The 23182-nt window shown below is 44.5% G+C and overlaps 1 protein-coding gene across 1 annotated transcript; it reads right to left on the minus strand.

Moving 5' to 3' along the window:
* Positions 1 to 36: 36 nt before the first annotated feature.
* Positions 37 to 22375, minus strand: kmt2bb (lysine (K)-specific methyltransferase 2Bb; the record flags this gene model as incomplete). The annotated part of the gene is made up of 36 exons (XM_079275228.1): positions 37 to 2712; positions 2835 to 2964; positions 4073 to 4156; positions 4438 to 4545; positions 4756 to 5008; positions 5173 to 5310; positions 5471 to 5571; positions 5731 to 8653; positions 8741 to 8893; positions 8982 to 9142; positions 9244 to 9322; positions 9418 to 9535; positions 9638 to 9796; positions 9950 to 10087; positions 10210 to 10313; positions 10425 to 10648; positions 10800 to 10876; positions 11026 to 11136; positions 11346 to 11447; positions 11554 to 11738; positions 12063 to 12176; positions 12280 to 12397; positions 12505 to 12597; positions 12693 to 12839; positions 12963 to 13076; positions 13392 to 13517; positions 14361 to 14467; positions 14573 to 14830; positions 14921 to 14988; positions 15078 to 15309; positions 15875 to 16061; positions 16292 to 16411; positions 16613 to 16782; positions 16885 to 20409; positions 20619 to 20697; positions 22046 to 22375. 36 exons carry the CDS (start codon positions 22373 to 22375, stop codon positions 2437 to 2439), a joined length of 11412 nt encoding a protein of 3803 aa, XP_079131354.1. The 3' UTR covers positions 37 to 2436.
* Between the last annotated feature and the right edge of the window lie 807 nt (positions 22376 to 23182).

Genomic DNA, 23182 nt, shown 5'->3' on the forward strand with positions numbered 1-23182 from the left:
TCTACCTTCATCTTTTATAATAAAAAATGAAATTAGTTCAAACATCTTAACATCTTTATTAAGCAAATAACATTATAAATAAAAAAAGTGCATAGAAAAATTAAACAGGTTTAGAAATATGTATACAAATATTTACAAACCCAGGGTTTATTTGTACATGGTAACAAAGACAAATTTAAAGATCACGTATTTTCTCATTTGTATGTCTTTTACACTTACTTTAAAATAACCCTACTATATATCTATATATTTTTTTTAATATATATATATGTGTGTATATATAACATACAGCTTTCTTAACAGATTCTGGGAGAGATGGTCATGATAACTTCAGGTTTTGACTCGTGCTTTCATCCTTCATTGCAAACACACACACACGACACAAACAGACGCACTTTCACTCACTCACCAGCTCTGCAGGACATTAAAACCAAGCTACTCTAAAATTATCATCCTCTCTTTTTGCATCAGTATTCCCAAACATCTGCGTAAACAGCTGAGGTAGAATCCTTGCAAGGAGTTGGGAGTGACTCTGCTCTTGTTGTCAGCTAGGTGATTGACACAAGTAAATCTGGGCTCCATCCCAGTGATTGGACATGCAAGAAAGAAAGGTGGTTAAGATCAACACAAAAACATGACGGAAATGTGCTCCAAGAAGAGAGGAGGAAGAAGAGAAGAGGGTAGGGGGGGTGATCATGGCCTTGGGGAGGCAAACAGTGCTCACTTTACTCCTGTGGCTGATTCTAAGACAGTCTGTCATCTATCGTTACAAAACAAAAACAAATTAAAAGGATTCTTTAAAAATACCTGCTTTAGATCAACTTCTGCCACAAAGGCTGAACTGCACGACACGACCGCCCCGAAAGAAAATTCAAGTAAATTAGTGAAACAAAGGACATCAGCTGTAAACTGAACAAAAAGATACAAATGGGGGAGATCTCCTTATAAACTGGACCGGAACCGTTTTTTTGTTTTTTGTTTTTTTTAAACAAAGCACAACCTTTCACCATTAAAAATATAAATCAAACACGAATAAATAGAACTACAAATTTGAACAGTGTGTGAATTAGATTAGTCTCATCAATGACGGCACTGAACATCGACTAAGAACAACAATTGAACATTATTTCAAAAAGGTACCGAGAGTGCATTTTCTCAGCTGCGTCTCAGACTAGAGAGTCCGCGCGCCATGTTCTCAACAAGCTTGGTGCCAGAGCTGAACATCCACTCAGTGGCGATGCTTTATACCAGTGCTCTCCCTGATTAACAGATAAACTGTAGCAGGTTCCACAAGGATGAAAATTATTTGTACGTTTTGATGGTTGTTCTATGTGCAACTGTAGGGCAGCAACGTCTTATTGCAATAGGTAATGAGCATCTGGCATGACAGTAGTAAAATATATATTTAAAAAAAAGTGATATTCACCACAACTCTTCACTTTTGGCTTGGGTAGTGTTTGCTACATACACTGTACATCGAGAGAAAAACAGGCCTTAAAGACACGTTCCTGTCTTTATAAATATGACACTGTTACCGACTGCTATCTGTTTTGAAATCGACAGGATGCGAGCAGGTGACGGATAGCACACCGATGACTTAAAGTGTGAAACTCAGCAGACGCTTTACATTCCGATAAGAGTGCTGCTTAAGTGCATACATGTAAGAGTAATGGTCTCAGCAGGGCGAATACACAGCTAAACAATTCCTGATTTGAGGGACATTTTTGTCCAACTGAAGAAGTTAAAGACATTTCAAAGCTTAGCACCATGGTTGTTTTGTTATTCCCGGAAAATAACAAAAAAAAAAAAAAGAAGACTAAAACAAAAAAATATTAACAACGTGAAAAGTTAAATGTGTGTTAAAGATAACACACACAAATAAAAGGTTTGAGTAAATGTATGGCTCAAGAACGGACTTCACCACTGGAGGATGGAGCAAACATGATTACAAGTGTAATAGAGACAGACATAAACCCCCCCCCCCCCAGAAATGAATAAAACATATAGGGAATCTCTCAAAACCGAGCAATAGGTTTTCAGCAATGACTCAAACAGATAAGGCTTGACGTGTGTATTAAACAAACTCTATTGGTGTCATCCATACCGACCCAGGAACCCCATACATGTTCAACATCCTGTTTGAATGTTCTGTTGTCCTGAACACTAAAACCATGTTTACTGCTGCTGTGATGCTGCCGTGTCAGCTGTACATCGGAACTCTTTCACAGACGAAGGAGAAACTTTCTCTGCAGGTTCTCCACTTTTTCTTCTTGCAATATCCATAAAAAAAACATCCAAATATCACTTCTGACCAGCAAAGATATTTCAGACTGGTCTCTTAGTGGCTAATTCCCCTTCTGTGCTGCCTCCCCAATCCACCTTAATTTAAGGCTTACTAGTAAAACAGGATCCTCCCGTTTTCATACGAGGGACGTCTCAGTTGAGGAACCGCCGACATCGCCGGGCCCCACAGTTGCAGTTGAGTTTGCTGCTGGCGTCTTCGATGGGGAACTTGTAGTCGTAGGTGAGCTCCTCCCCTCTGTAGATCTTCCGGAGAGCAAAGATGACGATGTGCTTCCGGCCTTCTACGTTGATCACCCGAGAGTAGCAGTTCGGTTCACAGGAGTGGTTGATGAACCTCGCCGCGTTGCCGTGCATGGTCGCATCCACCACATCGAAGTCGTCAATGCGGAACATGTAACAGCCGATACCCTGCGAAGGCAAAAACATGTAAATCCTATCGATGCACCCTCGAACCTTTCTCAACTTTAACCCTCATATATTGTTGACTACATTCGAATGAAACTGATCGAAGACATAGAAACGCGACCAACCTTGCCGTCGTAGTACTTCTCCCTTTTGTCAGTGAGCACCGAGCGAATGACGATGCCGGCATATTCAATCACCATCTCCCCTGCTTCAATGTTCCTCTTGCAGAAAAGACCACGGCCGTGGATAGCAGACCTGCAACACACCCACAGATGTAAGACAAGTTTGTTTGCTGCTACGCCAACAGTGAGGATGCGTCAGCTGAGTCATGCAGTCTGCCAACATGGATATTAGATAAATACAGAAAAAAAGTTATACTGGGTTTATCACCGGATTGGCATGCTAAACTGTGATGACGATTACAGCAAATATTGTCTGCTGAACATCAACATTTTCAACAGGACCATGTTGGCGTAATGACTTGAGCTTAAAGGACCACTGGATGTAAGTAAAGCCAAACAGAACAGCAGACATGGCTGAGTCTAAAGTTTTGTTTTAGTATGTCGTTTGTTCTTCCTTCCTCTTATACTCGCTCCCATAAAACCGCTCCAGATCGGACAGCTGTGCAGCAGCTGTTGTTGACAGAAGCCAGAGTCTTCTCACAGATCGTCTGTTTTTATTTTTTCACCATGTTACCCAGTCTTCCACACATACACAACACATTTGGAAACCCCCCAGAACTTCATTCAGAAATTCTTGGGAGGAGTTGCACATTTGACTTGAACTGCCGTAGATCTTGAACGCACTCCAGTTGCCTTTCAATTTAGTGCTCCTATGCAGTGATCCTACTTCCCCTGTAGATGGCACGAACACTCCATTACATATTGAAATGGCCATTAGTTTGTCTCAGTTAAAATTCTTAATATTCCAAGAAAGGATTTGGGTCGTCTCCGAAAACTATGGTCCTTATCAGCATGACTTTTGTCATGTGCTATTTGATGCTGAGCTAGACATTTTCTGAACATTTCATCAGCCCAGTTATTTTCTCCCGTTATGATTTTTAGTGTGTTTCTTTTATACATGTATTTAGAATACAAAGTGAGAAACATTCTTGTTCTTCGGTTTTAAAAATGTGAAATTCATGCATATTACATGTATGTTGACAGGGACGCATTATTGTATGATTTACTGACGGTTTGTATCCAAATTTGATTTAAATTTGACCCTAAACATTACAAATGATGATGATTGCACCATCTTGTTGAAGTCACTTTGGGTTCTACCTTCACAAGGAGTTTGTTTAAAAAAATTTAAAAGTGCTTTTTGCAGTCGGATTATTTTGAAAGTGTAGTTCTGTGCTGACCTGTACACGCCTACGGCCTCCTTGGATGTCCTTTCCAGATGTCTGAAGCGCATGGCCATGGGCAACTCCAAACTAGTAGCCCGCCTGAGGAAGAGCAGACCACAACTCAACAAAAACTTCCGGACATTTTCTGTTTCACGAAATTGTCCGAATGGCCTTAACATTTAGGAAACACGGGACCACATCTAAAAGGTTACCATTCAAGTTTGAATTGTAAATTGCAGAAGAGATAAGGCAAAAGTAAAATGTAAACTGAGCAAAACTTTGGAGAGAAGCCTCTTTTTTTCCCTTTTGTTATGAAACAGCAAGGTTGTTAGTACATTTTACCAGAGGAAAAATATACAACTAAACGAATGAAGCCTGACCTCGTGGACTTCAAAAGAACCTCATCTTCCTCATCGTCATAAGGCCCAATGTCAGGAAGCTGTCTATGCTGAGAAGCCAGGAAGTTAAACATGTCAAATGTGGACTTCCTGTTGAGACAAGAGAAAACAATACCAGGTGGCGATGAGTAAGGACTCAAACACAACAAGTCAAATACTTTAAGACATGAGACTTTATTTTTGATCCTTTGTAATGCTATACCACCTACATATATTGTAACGGACTTGACAATAGCTCCAATAAAGACACAAGCGCAGCACTGATCTGTAACCGATGCGACCTGTAATTGGTAGACATACCTCAGATAGAGCTCGGAGCGAGCACAGCCGGTGGGGTTGACGGGGAGGTCGTCCTCCTGCGTGAACTGTTTGAAGAAGCGGAAGGCGTGGCGTTGACAGCGGTGGGCTCCTTGCAGTTGCTCCAGCAAGAACACCACTGCATCATGGACCAGACCCAGCATGTGGGCGCCAGTGATCCTCTGAAAGGTCAGAGGTCTCAACCTCGCAATAGCTCGTGCCTCCTGCACCCCATCGATCACTGCTTTCCACGCCACTGCAAAGAGAGTTTAGAATTAGGCGTCATGAAGTGAACACAATGAGCAAAAATGGCGCCAGAAATATCACACAGAGAAACTTGATTTTTTTACGATTTTGAGAACATGCTTGATCATTTAAAGGCCTTTGAGGGAAATATTGCTGATGTAACATCAGCCTTACCCTCGATACTGTCTGCCTCTGCCCTGAAACCATCGTCGCTGGTTATCTCAAATGTTAAGTGCGGCTGGTCTCTGTTAGTTGGAAACTCCTCATCCTCGCCAGACAGCGGTGGTTCATCATCTGAGGGAGAAGCAGCGCCTAAAAATGACACATGTATACAGTCAGTGTTTCACACTATTCCAACAAAGTCCCAGCATCAGTTAGTGTCACACTATAAGTGGCAGACGTTGTTGAATTATGGAATTCTTTTTGGAAATCCCAGAACTCATTAAATGGAGCAGTTAAAACGCATGAATACCAGAGTATTTCTTCCAGTCAGTCAGGGTGCTGTGTCCCACTGGTTCCCACGCATGCAGTTTGCCTTGTTCGCCCTGAGACGCATAATCCCACGGCTCTGATCTGAGAAAAATGAGAGTACAAATGTTTACACACAAAACAGTAATAAAATGCACTCAATGCAATACAGTCTTCTGGCGTAATTTACTGTTATCAGGTGCAAAAAGCAAAACATTTGCTGGTTCGTTGGAGCCCTTTTTAAAAAGCTGAGAAAAATCTTACCCTGAGCTTTCAATATCACTTATATGCTCCTCCTTCAACTGGTCCAGGTTCAGTACTCCTTTCACTGTCGGGGTCTTGATACGGACTCCTGAAGCTCTGCTGGAGATGCTCGGAAAGGTTGGTCTGCGCTGCTCCTCGTCCTCACTGGGGGGTTCTGGTTTTAAGAAGTCCACTTTAGACTTCTTTGTGACGATACGGTCTGAAAGCGAAGACACTCTCTTCATGCGGACATGGGTGCGAGGTCGGGGTGCCGGAGCTGGTGTTGGCGTTACTGAGGGAGAGTGAGGACACACTGGAGGCTCCGGTTCAATGAGTAGGCCCGGTGGTAAAACCAGTGAGGAAGGGCTCAGTGTTCGAAGCCCACTCCACTTGGGGGTGTAGTTACTCGCCATTGCTTGATTGATAATGGCTTGGGCGCTTTCAGCAGGAGTCATGGGAGGATTCTCAGATGGCGGTGCAGACTGAGGCTCCGACACCTTGGATGACTTGGATTTCCTGGACGCACTAGAATCCTTCTTCTTCTTTGTTTTTTTCAACTCTGGAGCGGTTTCATGTCTTGGCGTTTTGGCACTCTTCCTTGGCTTCTTAACATTAACCGACGCCCCTGTACCGTTGCTATTGTGAGTAAGCAGCTGTGTGATTGTGGTTGGATTCTGAACCGGGGGCGGAGGAACTGCTGCTGCAACGCTGGCCCCGGGGGGTGGAGCGGTCATATTACCAGCTGCTGCTAGCGTGGCCGACAGTGCGTTGCTTTGCAAAAGGCTGGCGATCTGAGTGACACAGTTGTAGGAGGAGGAGCTGGGAGTGGGAAGCTGAAAAGTGTTGCTTTCGGGGTTCTTCACGAAGATCTGCCCGAGGCGGTTCACCAGCAGGACGTGTGGTGTAGGATCTACATTGGGACCTCCCACCTCCTTCACAGTAAGAATAGCGTGTCCAGGTAAAGCCTGGGGAACCACTGGCTGCTGAGGTTCTAAAGCCGGCCTGGTTGTGGAGAAGTTGATGGAGATCGTGTGGCCCGATGGAGCTTCCTTCTGAACAGATGAAGAGCTGTAACCATTTAAGATGACAGGGGCCGAGGTGGTTTGGACCGACGTTGGAGCTGTTGAACATTGTGTTGAAAGCATAGAAAGAGACGATATTGCCGCAGAAGAAGAAACAATGGTGACAGCTGCGGAGCACAATGGCTGTGTTTGTGTGGAGTAGATGGGCAGAGAGACGGTCCCACATGTTCTTGTGCCTGACAAAGCTGATAGCACTGGATCGTTTTGAGGGGTAAGGTTCGCCATCGTTTGTGTCACGTCTACAACAGGACTGACGGTGGTTCGTTTAGCAGACAAGGGGCCCATGGATGGGAAGGTTAACTCTTGTGAGGATGTTACTGGCTGAAGAGTAATACTTGTTAGAGGAGGTTTACTGAAACCTGGTAAACAGGAATACATCTGCAGAGAGTCTACGAGGCCTTGAGAGGGGTTCTGTACGTCTGTAGAAATGACAGGGGAGGGCTGAAGAAGGCCCAGCAGGGTGCCCTGACTGTTATCAGCAGAATCTGCTGATGATGGTGCCACAGTATTAGCTGTTGAGTGGTTCATCAACAGTTTACGAGCTTCAGATTGTTGGGTCTCAAGCGGTGAGCCTTCCAGCAAAGGAACCAGATGTGGACTCTGGAATATAACCTCTGAGTTTCTGGAAATTTGTGGAGAAACAAATCCTGTGTTGTCCTCGTTTGAATGGCTGGCATCGTGGGATTGAGGTGGATCTTGACGTGAACCGCCTGTTGGACTTTTGCTGTCAACTGCGATGGTGACTGATGAAGAATCTGTATGCTTATCATTGGACGATGCTTTGGGGAAGAGACTCTGAACACCCTTTGTGCTGTTTGGAGTGTTCGATTCAGGGGCATTTATATTTTTGAGGGTTTTGGCTTGTATCTGAGCTTGACGACAACCCTCAACCTTCTGAGCATCATCGTTGTTCGCTATACTTGCATTACTCTCTGTACCGTCGTCTACACCATCGAGCTGAGCCATAGGACGGGAGGAAGGGGAGGAGGGAGATTTGGAATGATCTTTTGATCCGGGACAGCTGACTATTGTCCGCGAGAAGTCGAAATAGTGCTCCATATCATCATCAGAAGAGGTGTTGCTTAAGTCATCCCTGGCTGAAGCTGCTGACCGCGGCAGGTTGGCAACTAGAGTCTTCCTCTTGTGAACCTCTTGGGTTCTTTCCCAAAATTCCTCCCGATCATCACCGTCCACCACGATTTGTCCCCCACAGTTCATTGCCACGCCTTCATTCAGGAGTGTCTCCTCAATCTCCAGTTCTGTCCTCATCTCTTGGGCCAGACTTGCGTTGGAATCCTTGTGGAATGAACTGTAGGGAAATTCTCCTTCATCCTTCTGTTGGTGTAAATCCCGGTGCGGTGATGTACCGTTTGCTGGAGAGACATCTTCAGGTTCCGGTGAAGCTAAGAAGTTGTGTGGCACCTCGACTGAGTCCGACTGGTTCAGATCAAATGACAAGCGATTTCTGGGAAGGTGTGGTATGGTTGGAGAGAAGGACAGACTCGGTGAGGGAAAGCCTGCTGCACTGTCCTGCCAGGGTGGCTGAGGAAAGAACGATGAGGTACAATGGGTCATCGTATTCCCAGGGCATCGGACCGAGGAGGCACTTCTACCTCCGACTGAGCGGGATGATGGAGAATTGATCAGGTTGTCTGGAGCGCCAAGTGGGAGCAGCGGGGAAGTGGGAAGGGAAGACTTTCCAGCACGGAGAGTAATTGGTCCAGTCAGAGGACCGAGAGGAGGGGGGGGCATGTGACCGTGGAGGCCTGTTGTCTGGAATTGTGGGCTGTGGCGAAGAACCCTTTGCGTATCCTCCAGATCACTTATGGTTAATATGTGGTGGGGTTTCAACTGCTTTACTCCTGAGAAGAAATCAGAATCGAGACGTGTTTTTTGATTGGATCAACATATTTGTTGTTAGTGTACTTATAAATAAATGTATACTTTACCTGGGGATGGCAGGGGTCGGGACATTCCTCCAGCTGGCCTCCTGGGAATCTTTGGCCTTGCACCGTGATCTGACTTGGGGGTAGGTCCTGGGATAAAGGTTTCCTCCGTTGGGGGTTGAGATTCTGTTATGTCATTCTCCTGAGCTTCAGATTCTGATGATGAATTGGAAAACATGGTTTATGAAACTATCTAGGACTATTTGGCTAAAGAACTGCAGTTTTTCAGTCGTAAAATACGCACCAGATAGTGGACAGGGACTGTGAGCAATTGTGTTATTGTCTCCTTGGTCGGGCATCTCCTCAACAGGCTTCTCAAGGACGACCGGCCGAACCTCCCGCACTTTACATGTATATTTGCACTGCCGCAATGGATTAACTGTACTCCAGTACCAACGAGAACACCTTAAGAAGGAAGAACAACATTTTGAAAGTGCTTTTTTTATTCTATGTTAAATAAGATTTAATTATATAACACAATTTAAAAAGAATAAAATGCAACTTACTGAAAACCCACAGGAAAGAGTTTTCCTTTGCTAGCCGAAAGTTCTGTCAGCACACCGAGTTGGTCTATCTGTAATGAACCTGCATAGTGACAATGTGAATACCGATTAGTTAAAGATAAGTCATAACAAATGTCACAAAGTGAAAAGGAAACCAGCTAAAAGATAGGCGCTAACCAATAATCACGTTGATTAATTCTGGTTCCAATCCAGTCAAGAATTTTCTGCGGGGGCTGATCCCCTCAAAATCCACATACACCCTGCGGTTAACTTCAAATTCCTGACCAGTTATCATCTGCGAAACAAAAGGAAAACAAGTGATAATGCAACCCGGAATCAAACTCAGAACCTTCAGACCGATACGGTCAGAGACTGCTACTGGAAGAGAAGAACCTACCTTGTCAATGATGAGATGTCGGTGTTTGTAGCAATAGACCTTTTTATCCTCCTGGAACACACAGTGGCGGGAGCGGGCGCACATGAAGTGATAGTTGCTTTGACAAGATGTCAGACAACAGCCCACTGTGGCACCCGTCTGGTTGCAGCGCTCACATCGCTAAGAGGAAAGATGTAAGTAAGAAGTCTTAATTATCAATATCTATCTACGAGTTTACAAGTCATCAAACTCAGATTCCTAGTAATATTGTGTCGGAATGCACATTATTGACCCAGCAGGTGAATGAATTTATGAGGTAAATGAACAACCAACCATCAAGCGGCCCCTTGTGGCAGCACTGTGTACATGCAGCAGAGAGCCATTGTCCTCTTCAAACACCTCAGCTGACCACAGGCAGCAGTTGACGTGTGCCCACTCATTCTGGCCCAAGTACAGCAACCGGCCTGCGTCCTATTGAACAAAAAAAAACAACCACACTTGAGTAAGCAAAACAATGCTGTGTGTACAGTTTACTCGCCAAGTTGGGTGTTAACAACGTACTATGTACTTTTCATTTTCGATGCATTACTTACATTAGGTTTTAGGTCTCCATATTTTTGGCACAAAGAGCACTGTCTCTCATCATCCTTAGACCAGCCGGTGTCTAAATCAGTTTTTGAAAGGCGGCCCCTTTTCCCTATAAAACCGTACAAAAGTTAAGACATAGGAGGCCAAACACCGCACAAAATAAAAACAAATAAATGAGAAGCAAATTCTATTTCCAGCCCTCCACGATCGACAGCATTACCTTTGAATTTGAGCCTGACAGCCCTGCTGGTTTTGAAGTAGTTCTGGTTTATTGGCTCCCCAGACAACGGAGAAACTGCTTCTTCCTCCTTTACAATTAAGCTTTGTCCATTGTCGTCCTGCAGAAGCCCCAGCGGAGCCCGAGATGAGAGCTCCTCCCTCTCCTGCCACTGGGCGTAAACATGCTCCGTTGTGGGAGGATGAACAGCTTGGGACAGCATCCCCCTATTTAACAAAGCATATTTATTTTCATCAGACGTGCTTGTGACTTTTATATATGTGTATAAGCACTTCATATCATGATGAAGGGACTATATCCAAAAAGTACTCTTTTAAAACCTATTATTATAATTATTTTCAGTAAACCAATACTCACATGGGTAAGTCTTTGGTACAAGAGTTCCACACCTTTGGGTCTTGGCTGTTGAACCAATTAAACACTTCCTCAAGGAGCTAAAGATAAAAATCATATCAGTTATTCATAAATGCTAACGTAGCTGCATTTTTAAAGCTATAACAAAGCTTCCCGTTGCAGTCTCTTGCACTCGTATCCCAAAATAACCAGTATGTTGACAAACAATTCTTTTTTGGTCATACCGCACCTTTAAGTAGTAAGAGCGTGCCAGGGCGGTAGGTCTCTGCTCTTCTGGAAGATTATCCTCTTGTTCAAGCCTCTTTCGCACAACCTGAACCACATCTTCATGGAACATTTTCTATAAAAAACAAACACATGTTAGTATCCACTAAGCTGCACTTCTGTCATATTGCCAAGCATATTGGCATTTTCGGTCTTAAAAGTATCTCTCAATTCTTACTGAAATTTAGAATGTAATATCCATGAAGCCCAATACAATTAATACATTTTTTTCCACTTCACTAAAGTACTCAAGTGTAGAAACAGAATAAGAGGTCGTGTACTCACCAAAGTAGTATAAAGGCCTTTGTCAAACTTCTTGCCAACAGCTCGGAGATCACACGCCGGCTGTCCTTCTATTCCGCTGTCAGGATCAACAAACTTCTCACACTGCAGGAGAAACCAAAGCATATTTGACACACTGTATTCCACAGGTTTCAGTACAGACTGTCATGTAACGTTTGATTCATAAAAAAAAGAAAGCCTAGTCTCCTACCTGTGAGCAGGCAACAAGGTGCTGGGTAAGGGTGGAGGAGAGCAAGCAGGCCAGCACCTTTTCCACCCCGGACCTGAGCTCAATGTAGAGCAGCTCTCTCCAAGCACTGGGCTGGGTCACACTGCATGGCCGACATGAATACACGACACTCTCTGGCAAGCTGGACAGGATCTCGTACAGCTCATCTTAAAGGGTTTTACAGGAGACAGGAATGAAGCAGTGGAGGTTTAGCAAAATGCATTTCCAACCAAATACACGTTCAAATACCGACGGCATTTCTTCACTAGATCATGTGCACCGACTGCATGTGTGGGAAAGCAGGGCATTGTATGACCGCTCAGCAAATAATAGATAATAACAAGTAACACAAGTATTATATATCCCCCCTTCTTGAGCTGTTTTTCCTGGTGTCCTTTGATTTGTTATGCTTCACCCGTGCTAATGAGTACAGCCTTGACGCCGTCTCTTCGGGTACTTTCATCCACAAAAGGATGAAGATGAAAAATCACCTGTTAGATCTTCACACTTGGCGTGTACCCAGTGGTTACAGGTGCCACACTGCATCATCTGACTGTCGTAGTCATTGTCCTCATAGCACTTGAAGCAGATTGGACAGTAGTTACCTTATGAGACAAAGAGACATTCAGAAGAGATTAGCCTCAACATAGATCAGTAATGGTGGTAGATGATGCTGGAGGACAGATCATTCATCAGCTCTCTCCTCACCCAGTTCATTGAGTTTTGAACAGTCTGGACAGAGTCCTTTGTCGTGGTTCCATTCGGTGTCCCAACTCTTCCCCGGTGTGACGCCACAGCTCTTACACCTGATGCATGTCATACAAACCTGTAGAGACACCAGCTTGTTAGGACCAGCAATCAATGAAGTCCAACATCAGCATGCTTGTATTAAACATACACGACTTTGTGTTTTCTAAGAATAATGAAACCTACCCAAGCTTTCCTCTTCTTGTTTTGTTTTGGGTAGTTGGGTCCCAGACAGGAAGTATGATAGCAGTTCTGGCAACGTTCACACTCCAACAACGGCTGAGGGAGACAGGAAAATGTAATGCTTCCTGACTGAACGGCATGGACGCCGAGAAGTAACATATAGCGAAACACGCTAAAATATCAGGCAGTACCTTCGAGGGCTTGTTTTTCTTGCCGCACACGTGGCAGAACTTGCAGCGCCGACAGCACCAGTTCTCCTTGTTCTCTTCAGAGGGGCGGTCCGCTGGATCAAGGCAAAACTGGTGGAAGGGCTCACAGCATACTTGGCAATAGAGCATCTGCGATAAGAAATTCACAAAAACATTTCAGAAATCTTGTCAGTCGCCAGTTTAACACAAATTACAGAAGAGCAAAGAAACGGATCAACTACTAAAAACAGAGCAAATGCATGAAGCAGTTACCTCATGTTGCCCTTTACTGGCACAAAGGAAGCAAACGCATGGTGGCATGGGCGGTGCAGAGGTCAATATACTTAAACCACCCATATTCCAGACGTTGTCCAAAGTACAGTCCTCCTGAAAACAAAGACATCATGCACACAACTCAATTAACAACTGGGAAAAGACTGCTTACACAGTGGCTACCAGCAGGATAATATGTCTCCTGACCAATACTGTAAGTTGTTCCTGTGTGGTGACTATGTGAGGAGTGGGTTTACATTTTAAGTTCAGGTGTGAATTACACATTTAAAATGTTGTTCTGAGGTCATACATCACAGAGCTAAGGCACCCACAAATGATGTGTTGTAACAACTGAACATTCATTCATCATTTCAGAAGTGTTTTTTATGTTTCAATACGTCAATGTATGGTTAAAAAAAAGTCACTTACCTTGAAGTCAACCCTGATTTTATGAGTAGGTTTAGAAGACTCTGTGTCTCTCTGCTCAAAACCATGGGCAAGTGCAGCCAGGACACTGGGGGGAGTCTGCTCCAAAGCACCCTGAGACGAGAGGCTCTGAGAGAATATTAGAACATGAATGTGGGCAGGAATGGACACACTTAATGCAAACACGTACTTGCTTTTCACTAAGTATTCTAATGTGCTTTCCCTCAAAACCTTGCAAACCCTGTGCAATAACCCCAACAAATAAGATGCCAGGTGTAGTGTTGACCGATGACATAATCTCTGCGATGTTGCGCATGTTGTGACTTGTTTCTTCGAGGCCCGAGCATTGGTGCGGTCAGTTCTCGAGGACAAACATCCCGGTCATTGTTGGAATATCCAAAAATGTATTTCACGCTGCGGATTTGAATTTATTTTTAAGGTAAGCAAATGTACCGTACTTTTCGGACTATAAGCCGCTACTTTTTACCCCACGCTTTGAGGCGTCGGCTTATAGTCCGGTGCGCTTTATATGCAGATTTTTTCGTAGCTTTTCTCCGCCACAACAACCGCAACTTCCGGTTCCGGTCTAACACAACATTTACTAGCTCCCGACACAGAACAGTTGCTACCAGCAACCCCTCTGCTACCAGCTGTTACTGACAGGGTCACTACAATATGGATGAAGTACCTTTGACCTACCTCTCACTAGGACTGTTAACAAAAAAGGTTGAACGGCAAGATGCTTTTAACAGTACATGTCCGACTCGCTAGCTTCTAAGCTAATTTTAACATTACGGCCAATGGGGAAATGCTAACCGCGATTAGCATTAGCGAATATATAATATATCTTTGTACATCTTTTCATGCAGACATACTTGCCACCGGAGAGCAAATCAAACACAAGCCTGCCACAAATTCAAACGGTGTCGTCCAACCAGGGCACGAGCACGAGTCAAACTCAGAGTTACCCACCTTCTCAGGTTTACGTCGAGCCGATGGTACACGGTGTGAGCTGGACTTTCGATGCCGGACTTCTTCATCTGAAATGTCTCCAAGGAATCCATCCAGGGACACAAAGTCTTTAGAAGGCAGGAAAAACAAAACGTATTATTAAGAGAAACATCAGCAGTCAGAAACATGTCGTCTAGTTCCTGAGTGTTCATTTTAACTGAGTGTTAATTCACCTTGACTGAAACGGGACCCTGCGCCCCTTCTCCTGGCTGGCGAGGCAGAGCTCGAAAACGCTTTGTCGTCGAGGTCGGAGTCGTAGTCCACCAGGTCAAAGTAGACGCGGGGTTTCACGACACGCTTCGGCTGCTTCCTCACTGACGGACTGTGGCCGTCAGCCTGGGGACCAGACGGTGAATCTGCAGCGCCCTCGTTCCCCTCATCATTACTGGAATGACCCCCGCTGAGAGAGGACCGCCGTCGCTTAGAGGCACCTTTTAAAAAAAAAAGGAAGAGGCGGCTTGTTGCTGACACGCTAAATGTTTTGGAAGTGAACATGAGTGCACGCTCAAGTGAAAAACTACCTTTCGGCGCCGTTCTTCCACTTAGTCGGCGTGCCTTTCTCTCTTCAATCTGATCACATCTCTTATACCTTGTGGTAAGAAAAAAACATATTTTCAATTATTTTATTAAACACTGTGATGAGAGTACAGCTAAGAATTAAATATAGGGTCAACTTACACACAACACTGCCGTTTGGTATTGGGACCACCAAACTTGGGTTTGTCGAGGCAGTTCATGCACTCGCCACAGTCGTCCTCGTGGTTGCAGCCTTTGCACACGCCACACCTCCGAGAGCGATACCCAAACGGCCCGAGGCCTTTCCGTTTCGCAAAATTCGACGGCTTCTTGGCCTTGATGAACTTCGGATCGGACAGCTCGGGACTGTCTGATTCAGAGGGAGATCCAATATCTGCAACAACAATAGGCATTCATCCATTAGTCAGCTAAGTTAAGTACTTCACACTTCAGGATGCAGTGGCAGATCATTTGGTGGTATTCATTTTTGGGTTTGGACTCACGCACAGTAAATCAGATTTTATCTTTCAAAAACGCTCCTAAAGGATTTTACACAATCAAGCAGAATCACAACAGCCAAACATACATCAAATCCATAGAATAGTAGGATTTATAGGAAGAACGTGTTGAATCTGTTAAATAGAGCTACATTTATTGCGTGGTTCTTTTGTTTGCATTCTACAGATAAATAGATAAACATGGTGATTTAGAAACATAAACATGATGGGACAACGAAACCTAAAGAGAGATACATTGATCATTAAATATTCAATTTCAATGTATCCATCTGCTAAGTTTCTTTAATACTCCATCCTTTGCCAGGACGAAGAATTTGAAACTAGTACCATCACTAGATCTCCTGCTGCCACCGCTATCAAATCATCACATTCAAGTCATGAGAAGTCAATGAGCATGTCTTATGAAAGCCAATCAGGAAAGGTCTGTCGGTTTACACCTACCTTTGGGGATGGCTGAAGGGGAAATGCCAGATCTTTCATGCAGCGGCAAGGCGCTGAGTCTGGGAATGTCATCTGGTACCAAGGCTCGAGGCTGCCCCAACACCACGGATGCAGCTCGACACACGTGCTTGATACGTGGACCTCCGGCTCTACGGAACTCCTGGCACAGCGGGGAGACGAGCTGCGGCTGGAAAAAACATTTTAATATAAAAATGAAATAAGAGCTAGAGGCACTGATGTTAAGAGGCTGGAATTGACACCAATTGTTTTCAAATGTGAATAATTACTCATAGATGTGAATAATTACTCAGATTTGCGTAAAGTATACTGAACAGTAAAACCGTAAAACTAGAGACAGAAACAAGAATTGCAATTGGAGCGGTTTCTGCCTCGGGTCTATGGATTTCTTACACCCACTTGTCCTTGAGCGGGCTCTGTCTTGACTGGAACATCAGCACCAAGCTGAACCCTCTGCTTCCTCTTTTGTCTCTTTGAGTTCACATCTCGAGATCTGGCACCAGTCGGGCCGGATAACAGCTGCAGGGTTAACAGGAGAAAACAAAGCATCAATAAATGCTTCAGAAAGTTTATAAAAAACACACAAAAAGAACAGAATCATTCACAAACAATGGAGGTTTTCCTCATCTATTACAGGTCCTGTTACATAGACTTTATCTAATAATGAACTTGTGTCTACAATGACAGAGATCGTGTACTGTGCGGCGATCATGACCGTACCCCAGAGGACTTCAGCTGTTTCTGCTGGTCAATCTTCATGAGCTGGACCTTGGCTTTCCTGAGGAGATTGAACATTCTCTTATTTGCACCAGTGAGGCGCGCTCTTTGTGAAGCTCCCTTCTCCACGGATCCGAGATAATCGCCCGAGTGCTGTTCTGATTGCAGCTCTCCTGTACAAATAAAGTAAGAAAATGGCAATGTGTGGTCCGTTATGAGTAACAAAGCACATGTTGCATGAAATTATCTGATGCTTTTTAAATGATGGTGCTTACCTGAGTGAAGCTGGACGCTGTCTCTCCCCGCTAAACCCTCTTTGTCACCAAGCTGAAGTAAGAGGGACTTGGAGTTCATAGTCCGAACACAAACAGAGAGTTTTCTCACCACTCCAGGAGAATCCATGTCTTCTATCTTGAGCTTGGATTTGTCCTTCCCTGCGTTCGTGTTGCGCTGCCTGAGGCTGATGCTCATGGCCTCATCGTCGAGTCCCTCGGCTAAATCAACAGGAGGCTGAAGAACTTTACTCGCGCTGTCCGTCTCGGTTGTGTTTCTGCTTTTGGGAAGTCCCGTGTGCGCCTTCTTGAGCCTTTGATAAATCTTGAGCTGAGCCGCTTGTTTATTAAACTTCTGGAAACTTTTCTTTCTCGGGGCGTCCAGCACTTCAGTAGATACTTCTGCGGGCTTTTCAAGTGGTGCAGATAAGTACAGATCCTCACATTTGTCCTCTGATGTTTTGTCCAGTGTGTACACTTCCTTGCTTGGCTCTTCTGGCACAAGCCACTTGAAAGAAGAGTTCTTTAGAAGAGACTTCTTCTCAATTTTGCCACTTATTCTGTCAGAAAATAGGCCGTCAGCTATATCGATGTCATCATCTAGGTCATGAGATGAAAACAGATCAACGTCCAGCTGAGCTTCACTCAGTATGTCCTCGTCGTCGATCGGTAGGATGGGGGATAAAGCTCTGCCCGTTTCATCCTCTCTCCTCTTTCCTGGGCGCATTGGCAGGCCCAGCTGTAAACCTTTCTTTGGGGAGTTTCTTCGAGGCAACACAGACATTCCAGCATCATCCATGAACCTTTGCGGCGTCTTTATCACTCGTGAGGATCTGGCACTCACAACGGGCATAATGAAGTGCTTGATGCTTTTCACAAACTTTGATTTACCCAGTTGGGCATCAACAACATCTGCTCGTCTCTCATCGACTAACGTGTCAGTTTCTTCCTGCTTCAAGGTGTCATTAAGACCCATTTCCATCAGCTGAGAAATGATTCTGGATGGTGGTTTTGGCCTTTTGGACCCCATAAAATGAAGGCCTGACGGTCGTCTTTTGCGTTTTTTGTGAACTCCAACCAGCATAGAGCGTGGGGCTGGTGGTGTATCTTCCACGGGGGTGGAAATGTCACTATCCCCCTCAATCATTTTCTGACTTTCAGAAAATTTAAGTGGAGCAAACTTCCCGTCTCTGCTCCTGTGCCTGTGCTTCGGACGCTGCCCAATCAAAATTTTACGCTTCTTTTTGCCTTTTTTGAGACATCTCGTTTTCAGGCACCGCGGTTTTGGATTACTTACTGGACTTTCTGCCACCAAAGAATGTTTGCTATCTATTAACTGAATGTCGGTTTCCTCTTTTACCGATGTCAATATCGGATTTTCTTCCACTGACACGGTGTCCTGTTTCGCCTCAAGCTGGGTACAATCTTTTGTTTCTGACGGACTTACTTCCGTTACAACAACAGACTCTGTGATAGTAGCTTCAACAGTCGCCACCTCTGGGGGGCTGACAGCAGGTTCAGGTGAGACAACAGCCTTCTTCCTTTGAACAGATCTCCTTTTCCCTCGTTTATTATTTCTACATCTTCTAGGTTTGGAAGGCACAGGCAATGGTTTGGCCTCTTCGATCTGTGGTTCTACTTCGTTCTCCACCTTCTGCGGAGAAACGTCAACTGGCACCTGTGAGGGATCGTTGGCCATTTTTGAGGAATCCTCATCAGGAACTTCAGTGGAGTTTGCATTCGTCGCCTGCGAGAGGTCCACAGCCAAATCCTGAACGGGAATTTTAGGAAGACCGTGTGAGCTGGAATCTTCAGTTGAAGCCTGAGAAGCATCTTCGGCGGGCTCCTGCGGCGTATCTTTCTCCGGTGAACTCATTCTGAGCCTCCGTTTCTGTGTGGTCACTGGCTTATGACCGACAGACTTCGTTTGAGGTGAATCAACGCTCGGTGTCCTCCGCCTTAGTCTCCTAGTTGGTGGGACTAGAGCATCCAGACATGAGGATTTGTCTTCATTCACTTCACTCAGATCTTTCACAACCTCCTCCATATTTTCAGACACAGGGCTAACTTGCTGAATCAAAAAGGATGGCTTTGAGCTTTTACATTTCCCAGGTGAGGAGACCTTTTTGATCTGAAGAGGTGGAACTTTCCCGCAATCCATTTTAGTCATTTCTTGTGGAAGCGTTTCATTGACGGGTTCCGCGTTAACTTCCACCTGTAAATTGGACTTTTCCTCAAATGACACCTCGGCCTTGTTTTGGGAACCCTTCGCGTCAATGTCCAAGCTTTTACTCTCTTGTGGGGCTGAGGTATCCAGTTTAGACTTTTTATCCACCGCCTTCAAACTCTTGTTGACACCGGTGTCACAACACATGAACTGATCCACTTCACTCACAGTCTTCTCTGTTACTTTGACAGTGTTTTCAGCGCCCTGTGTCTGACTTTCTTTTTTCACTAATGTGAAAGACCAGACAAATTTTTTTCTCTGCCTTTTCTTTCGAGTTGAGTTCTTCCCACTGGCCTGTGCATCGAATTTGGGGTTTCTGATCTTCATTAACTTAAAGCTTGGGACCCGCATTTCCTCGTTTTTCAAAAGCAAACTGTCGCTGGACTTTTCCGATAAGGGATCAGTCTCTGTGGATGATGTACCGTGGTTTTCTGGCCCCGCAGCATCCTTATTCAGCCTCTTGCTTTGCCTTCGCCTGTCACTTCTCACTGGTGGTTTGGTCTCCGTTGTTTGAGAAACGTCTGGCTTAGACTCCACCAGAACGGCATCACTCTTACTCAGACTTTCTGGTTCAGCAGCACTGTCTGAGAGTTTTTTAGTGAGTGGGTTAGTGACTCTATTGCTCCTACGAATGACTTGTTGATTAACCTCAGAACTTTGCTCAGTCACAACGTCCTTATGCTTTAATTTCTTTGCATTTGTTTTCGGCTGCACCGTGCCGCTCTCCTTCACAGTGTCAAACTGATCAGGTGATTTTCTCTCTTTTGATTTTTGGTCATCAACCACAACTTTGGCGCTAGTATGGCAGTCAGGCTCTGTTTTCTTTGAAGCTGATCTCCCACGCCTTCTTGCGGGCACAGTCCCCCCTCCCTTATCTTCAGTGCCGTGTTCATCCTCTTGCGGTTCAGTTTTTAATTTGACGTGAGCACTTGAAATCTGGTCGCCCTGAATGTCCTTGGCTTTGGGCTGATCCTGGATCCCCTTTATCTTCAACTTCTTCGCAGATTTTTTACGAGGCTCCTTTACGGTTTTCATTTTCTTTTTGGCCACCAACTTTATAGTAATCCTTGGTGCTGCTGATGCAGCTCCGCTTTTAGTGGACTGTCGATCCATAGTGTTTTTTCCTTTCGAACCTTTCCTGCTGTCCTTTGCGGGTTCTGCTTCTGGAGATAAGCTGCGTGTTTTCTCCAAAGAATTGACATCCTTCACAGGATCAGGTGGGGTGATATCTGCCTCCACTGCTGGTGTTTTAAGCGGGAGCTTCTCACTTTGTCGTTTAGACTTTGTGTTGACAGCATCACCTACACAACAAAAAAAGATCTTAAATATGACAAAATCCATGGTGTCTGCAGTGAATGCTAAACTGGCATTAGCAAGAACCTTCCTTAGATATTGTGTTGCATGCTTAATCTAAACTTGTGTGTTGTTCATAAATTATAACAAATATAATTTGACACGACTTGTTGTCATTTGGTGCAGTAATATACTTGGATTTTCTTCATATTTTTACCTTTGTAAGGGTTTTGTCGCAACCACAGAGGTCCTTTGGAGCCTTTTCTCTCAGCTTCAAACCCTCTGAAGTCATCTCCCTTGAAAAGTAAAAGATAAATAAAAAATGAACACTTGAAGAAAAGTAACACCACTCTGCTGGAGGCTCCCAAAACATCAGCAAGAACAAGGACTAAAATATTTGAGTGAACAGCATTCATTCTGAAATCTAGAGGATGGGACTAATTGTATCCACATTACTGTAGATAGAGGAAAAATTCATTATGAAGAATGGATTAATGTCCAACATAATGATTGTATAAATACACCAAACGTAACAATGTATGTCTTAGCATAGTGGACTACGTGGATGTCAAATCATTAAAAATATATTTGCAACAACCAATAATGTGTTTGACTGTTTGGGGGAACTCGTCCTGAATTTCTCATGGTTCAGCTACATGTAATCCAGAATATTTACAACTTCATGTAAGATCAGAATTCTACAAGCTTTGCAGGACCCACACTTGAGCAGTTAGCAGAACACCCACAAAAAAAACTGCAGGGAGAGAGGTCTACAATTACGATTCCCTCCAAAGTACTGTAACGTTACATCTCCCCCATGGCTGCAGCTGTAACCTGAAAGCCTACTAACAGCTCCACTCTTACAGATCAGGATTATACATTAAGGATCAACGTTTCATATTTAATAGTGGGGAGCTTTCGGTTCCAACAACGGTGCAAATGGCTATGGCACACTTACGCACCACCATTTAAACCTTTCGCGTTTGGTAACATTAGCTAGCAGTTTGCCATCACCTCCTCTCGGAAGCGTTTAACGCTACTCAATGCTGTATACAGAAAAGCTAGCCTAAAAGTAAAACTTAGTTATCGGATTGTTCACACCACAGTTAACGTTACATTAAGCAAAGAAGATAAGAATTGTGTGTTTGCTTATTTAAACGAGTAAAAGCAACTCCCGTTAGCCGCTGTGCACAGCTAGCCCTCCCGTTCTTTGTGTTCGCTACTGTTAGCTTACTGCTAACGCCGTGGCCCGAGAACGAGCGGGCCATAACGTTAGATGAAATTACTCCTGTTTACAAACTGGCGTACTCAACCACTGGCTTTAAATATATATATATATTATACTCTAATATTAAACCTAAATTAGAGCAGTTACGTGAACAACTGTATCTTCCCTGCTGCTTTGCTGAAGCGGTATTTTGTGTTCCGGCTAATCATTAAATGTCACGGAAAGCTGCACTACGCTAACATTAGTTAGCATGTAATGTTAGCTTACTGAGCTTGAAGCTAACGTTAGCCTAGCGAAAGGATGTTGACATTTCTCCATGGTGCGCTGCTAACCAGTCACATTGCCGCGGACAGCACTCATACGCGCACATTCAACAATCACACAAAATATGAGAAGATGAAAATAAAGGTACTAACTCCTGGGTCGGTTTGGGACCTCACCTCTTCACTCCCACTAGAGCTGTATCCAGCCTGGCCAAGGGTATGGTGGCTCGCCTCTAGTCCAAGTAAGCGCAAGTGAGACTGGTCTTCGTTTAACGACAGGACCAGGTTTGCGGGCCTTGGCCCTCCGTTAGTCACATCATCAGCGTCTGAGCCTGATCGTCCGAGTTGCCACCGTTTCTCTGAGCGCAAACGACTGCGTGACGACCAAGGCCGACCGGGGAAACGACCTCTGGCCGGAACGGTTCCACATTGGCCTCCTACGGCAGCCGCGGTTGCTGATCCGCATCCCGCTGCCGCCATCATTGCTTCAACAACAACACACACCGACGGCTAGCAGTTCGAGGAGAAACAAGAGGGAAGGCGCGAGATGGGAGGGGGAGCCGCAAAGCTGCAAGGGAAAGTGAGTTTTTAGGTGAGGCTCCAATTGGAAGAGGGTCGACCTTGTGGTGGTGATTGTACGTGAAAGGTCCATACAGAAATGTGTACATAATATTTCATAACTATGACACTTACATAAATTCACTACAGTTGTTTTGATTATTAGTGTCCCTTTTCACACATGATAATAGCCTACAGTAGATGGCAGTATGAATCTGTATTGCTGATGATGGAAAATGAAGAGGAAGAAGCAGAAATTGACTTATATGAAATATAATTTACTTTTAAAATGTATATTATTTCATATATTTTGTATTTGTTTCCCCCCTTATGTAAAATTATAACATACAGTTACAGAATGCATTAGCTAAGGAAGCTTTATAAAAGAGAATAGCCTTGTCTTCTTCACTTCAAGTTAAAAAGTTTGGATTTTATTGTCATATACATATACACGAAATTTGACCCATCCCTGTATATCGGGAGCCAATGATAGGCGCCCGGGGGGCCGTGGGTTCAGTGTCTTGCTCAGGGACACTTCGACACGTCCCAGTCAAGGATCGAACCGTTGACCCTGCGGTTACCAGACAAAAGGTTCTCTGCATTTGACCCATCCTTATGTAGGGAGCAGTGGGCTGCCAATGACGGGCGGCGGCGCGCGGCGGAGCAGGTAGAGGTTCAGTGTCTTGCTCAGGTACACGTATCAAGCAGCCAAGGATCGAACCGCTGACCTCG

Source organism: Melanostigma gelatinosum (genome assembly GCF_949748355.1).
Source record: "Melanostigma gelatinosum genome assembly, chromosome: 9".
Lineage (NCBI taxonomy): Eukaryota > Metazoa > Chordata > Actinopteri > Perciformes > Zoarcidae > Melanostigma > Melanostigma gelatinosum.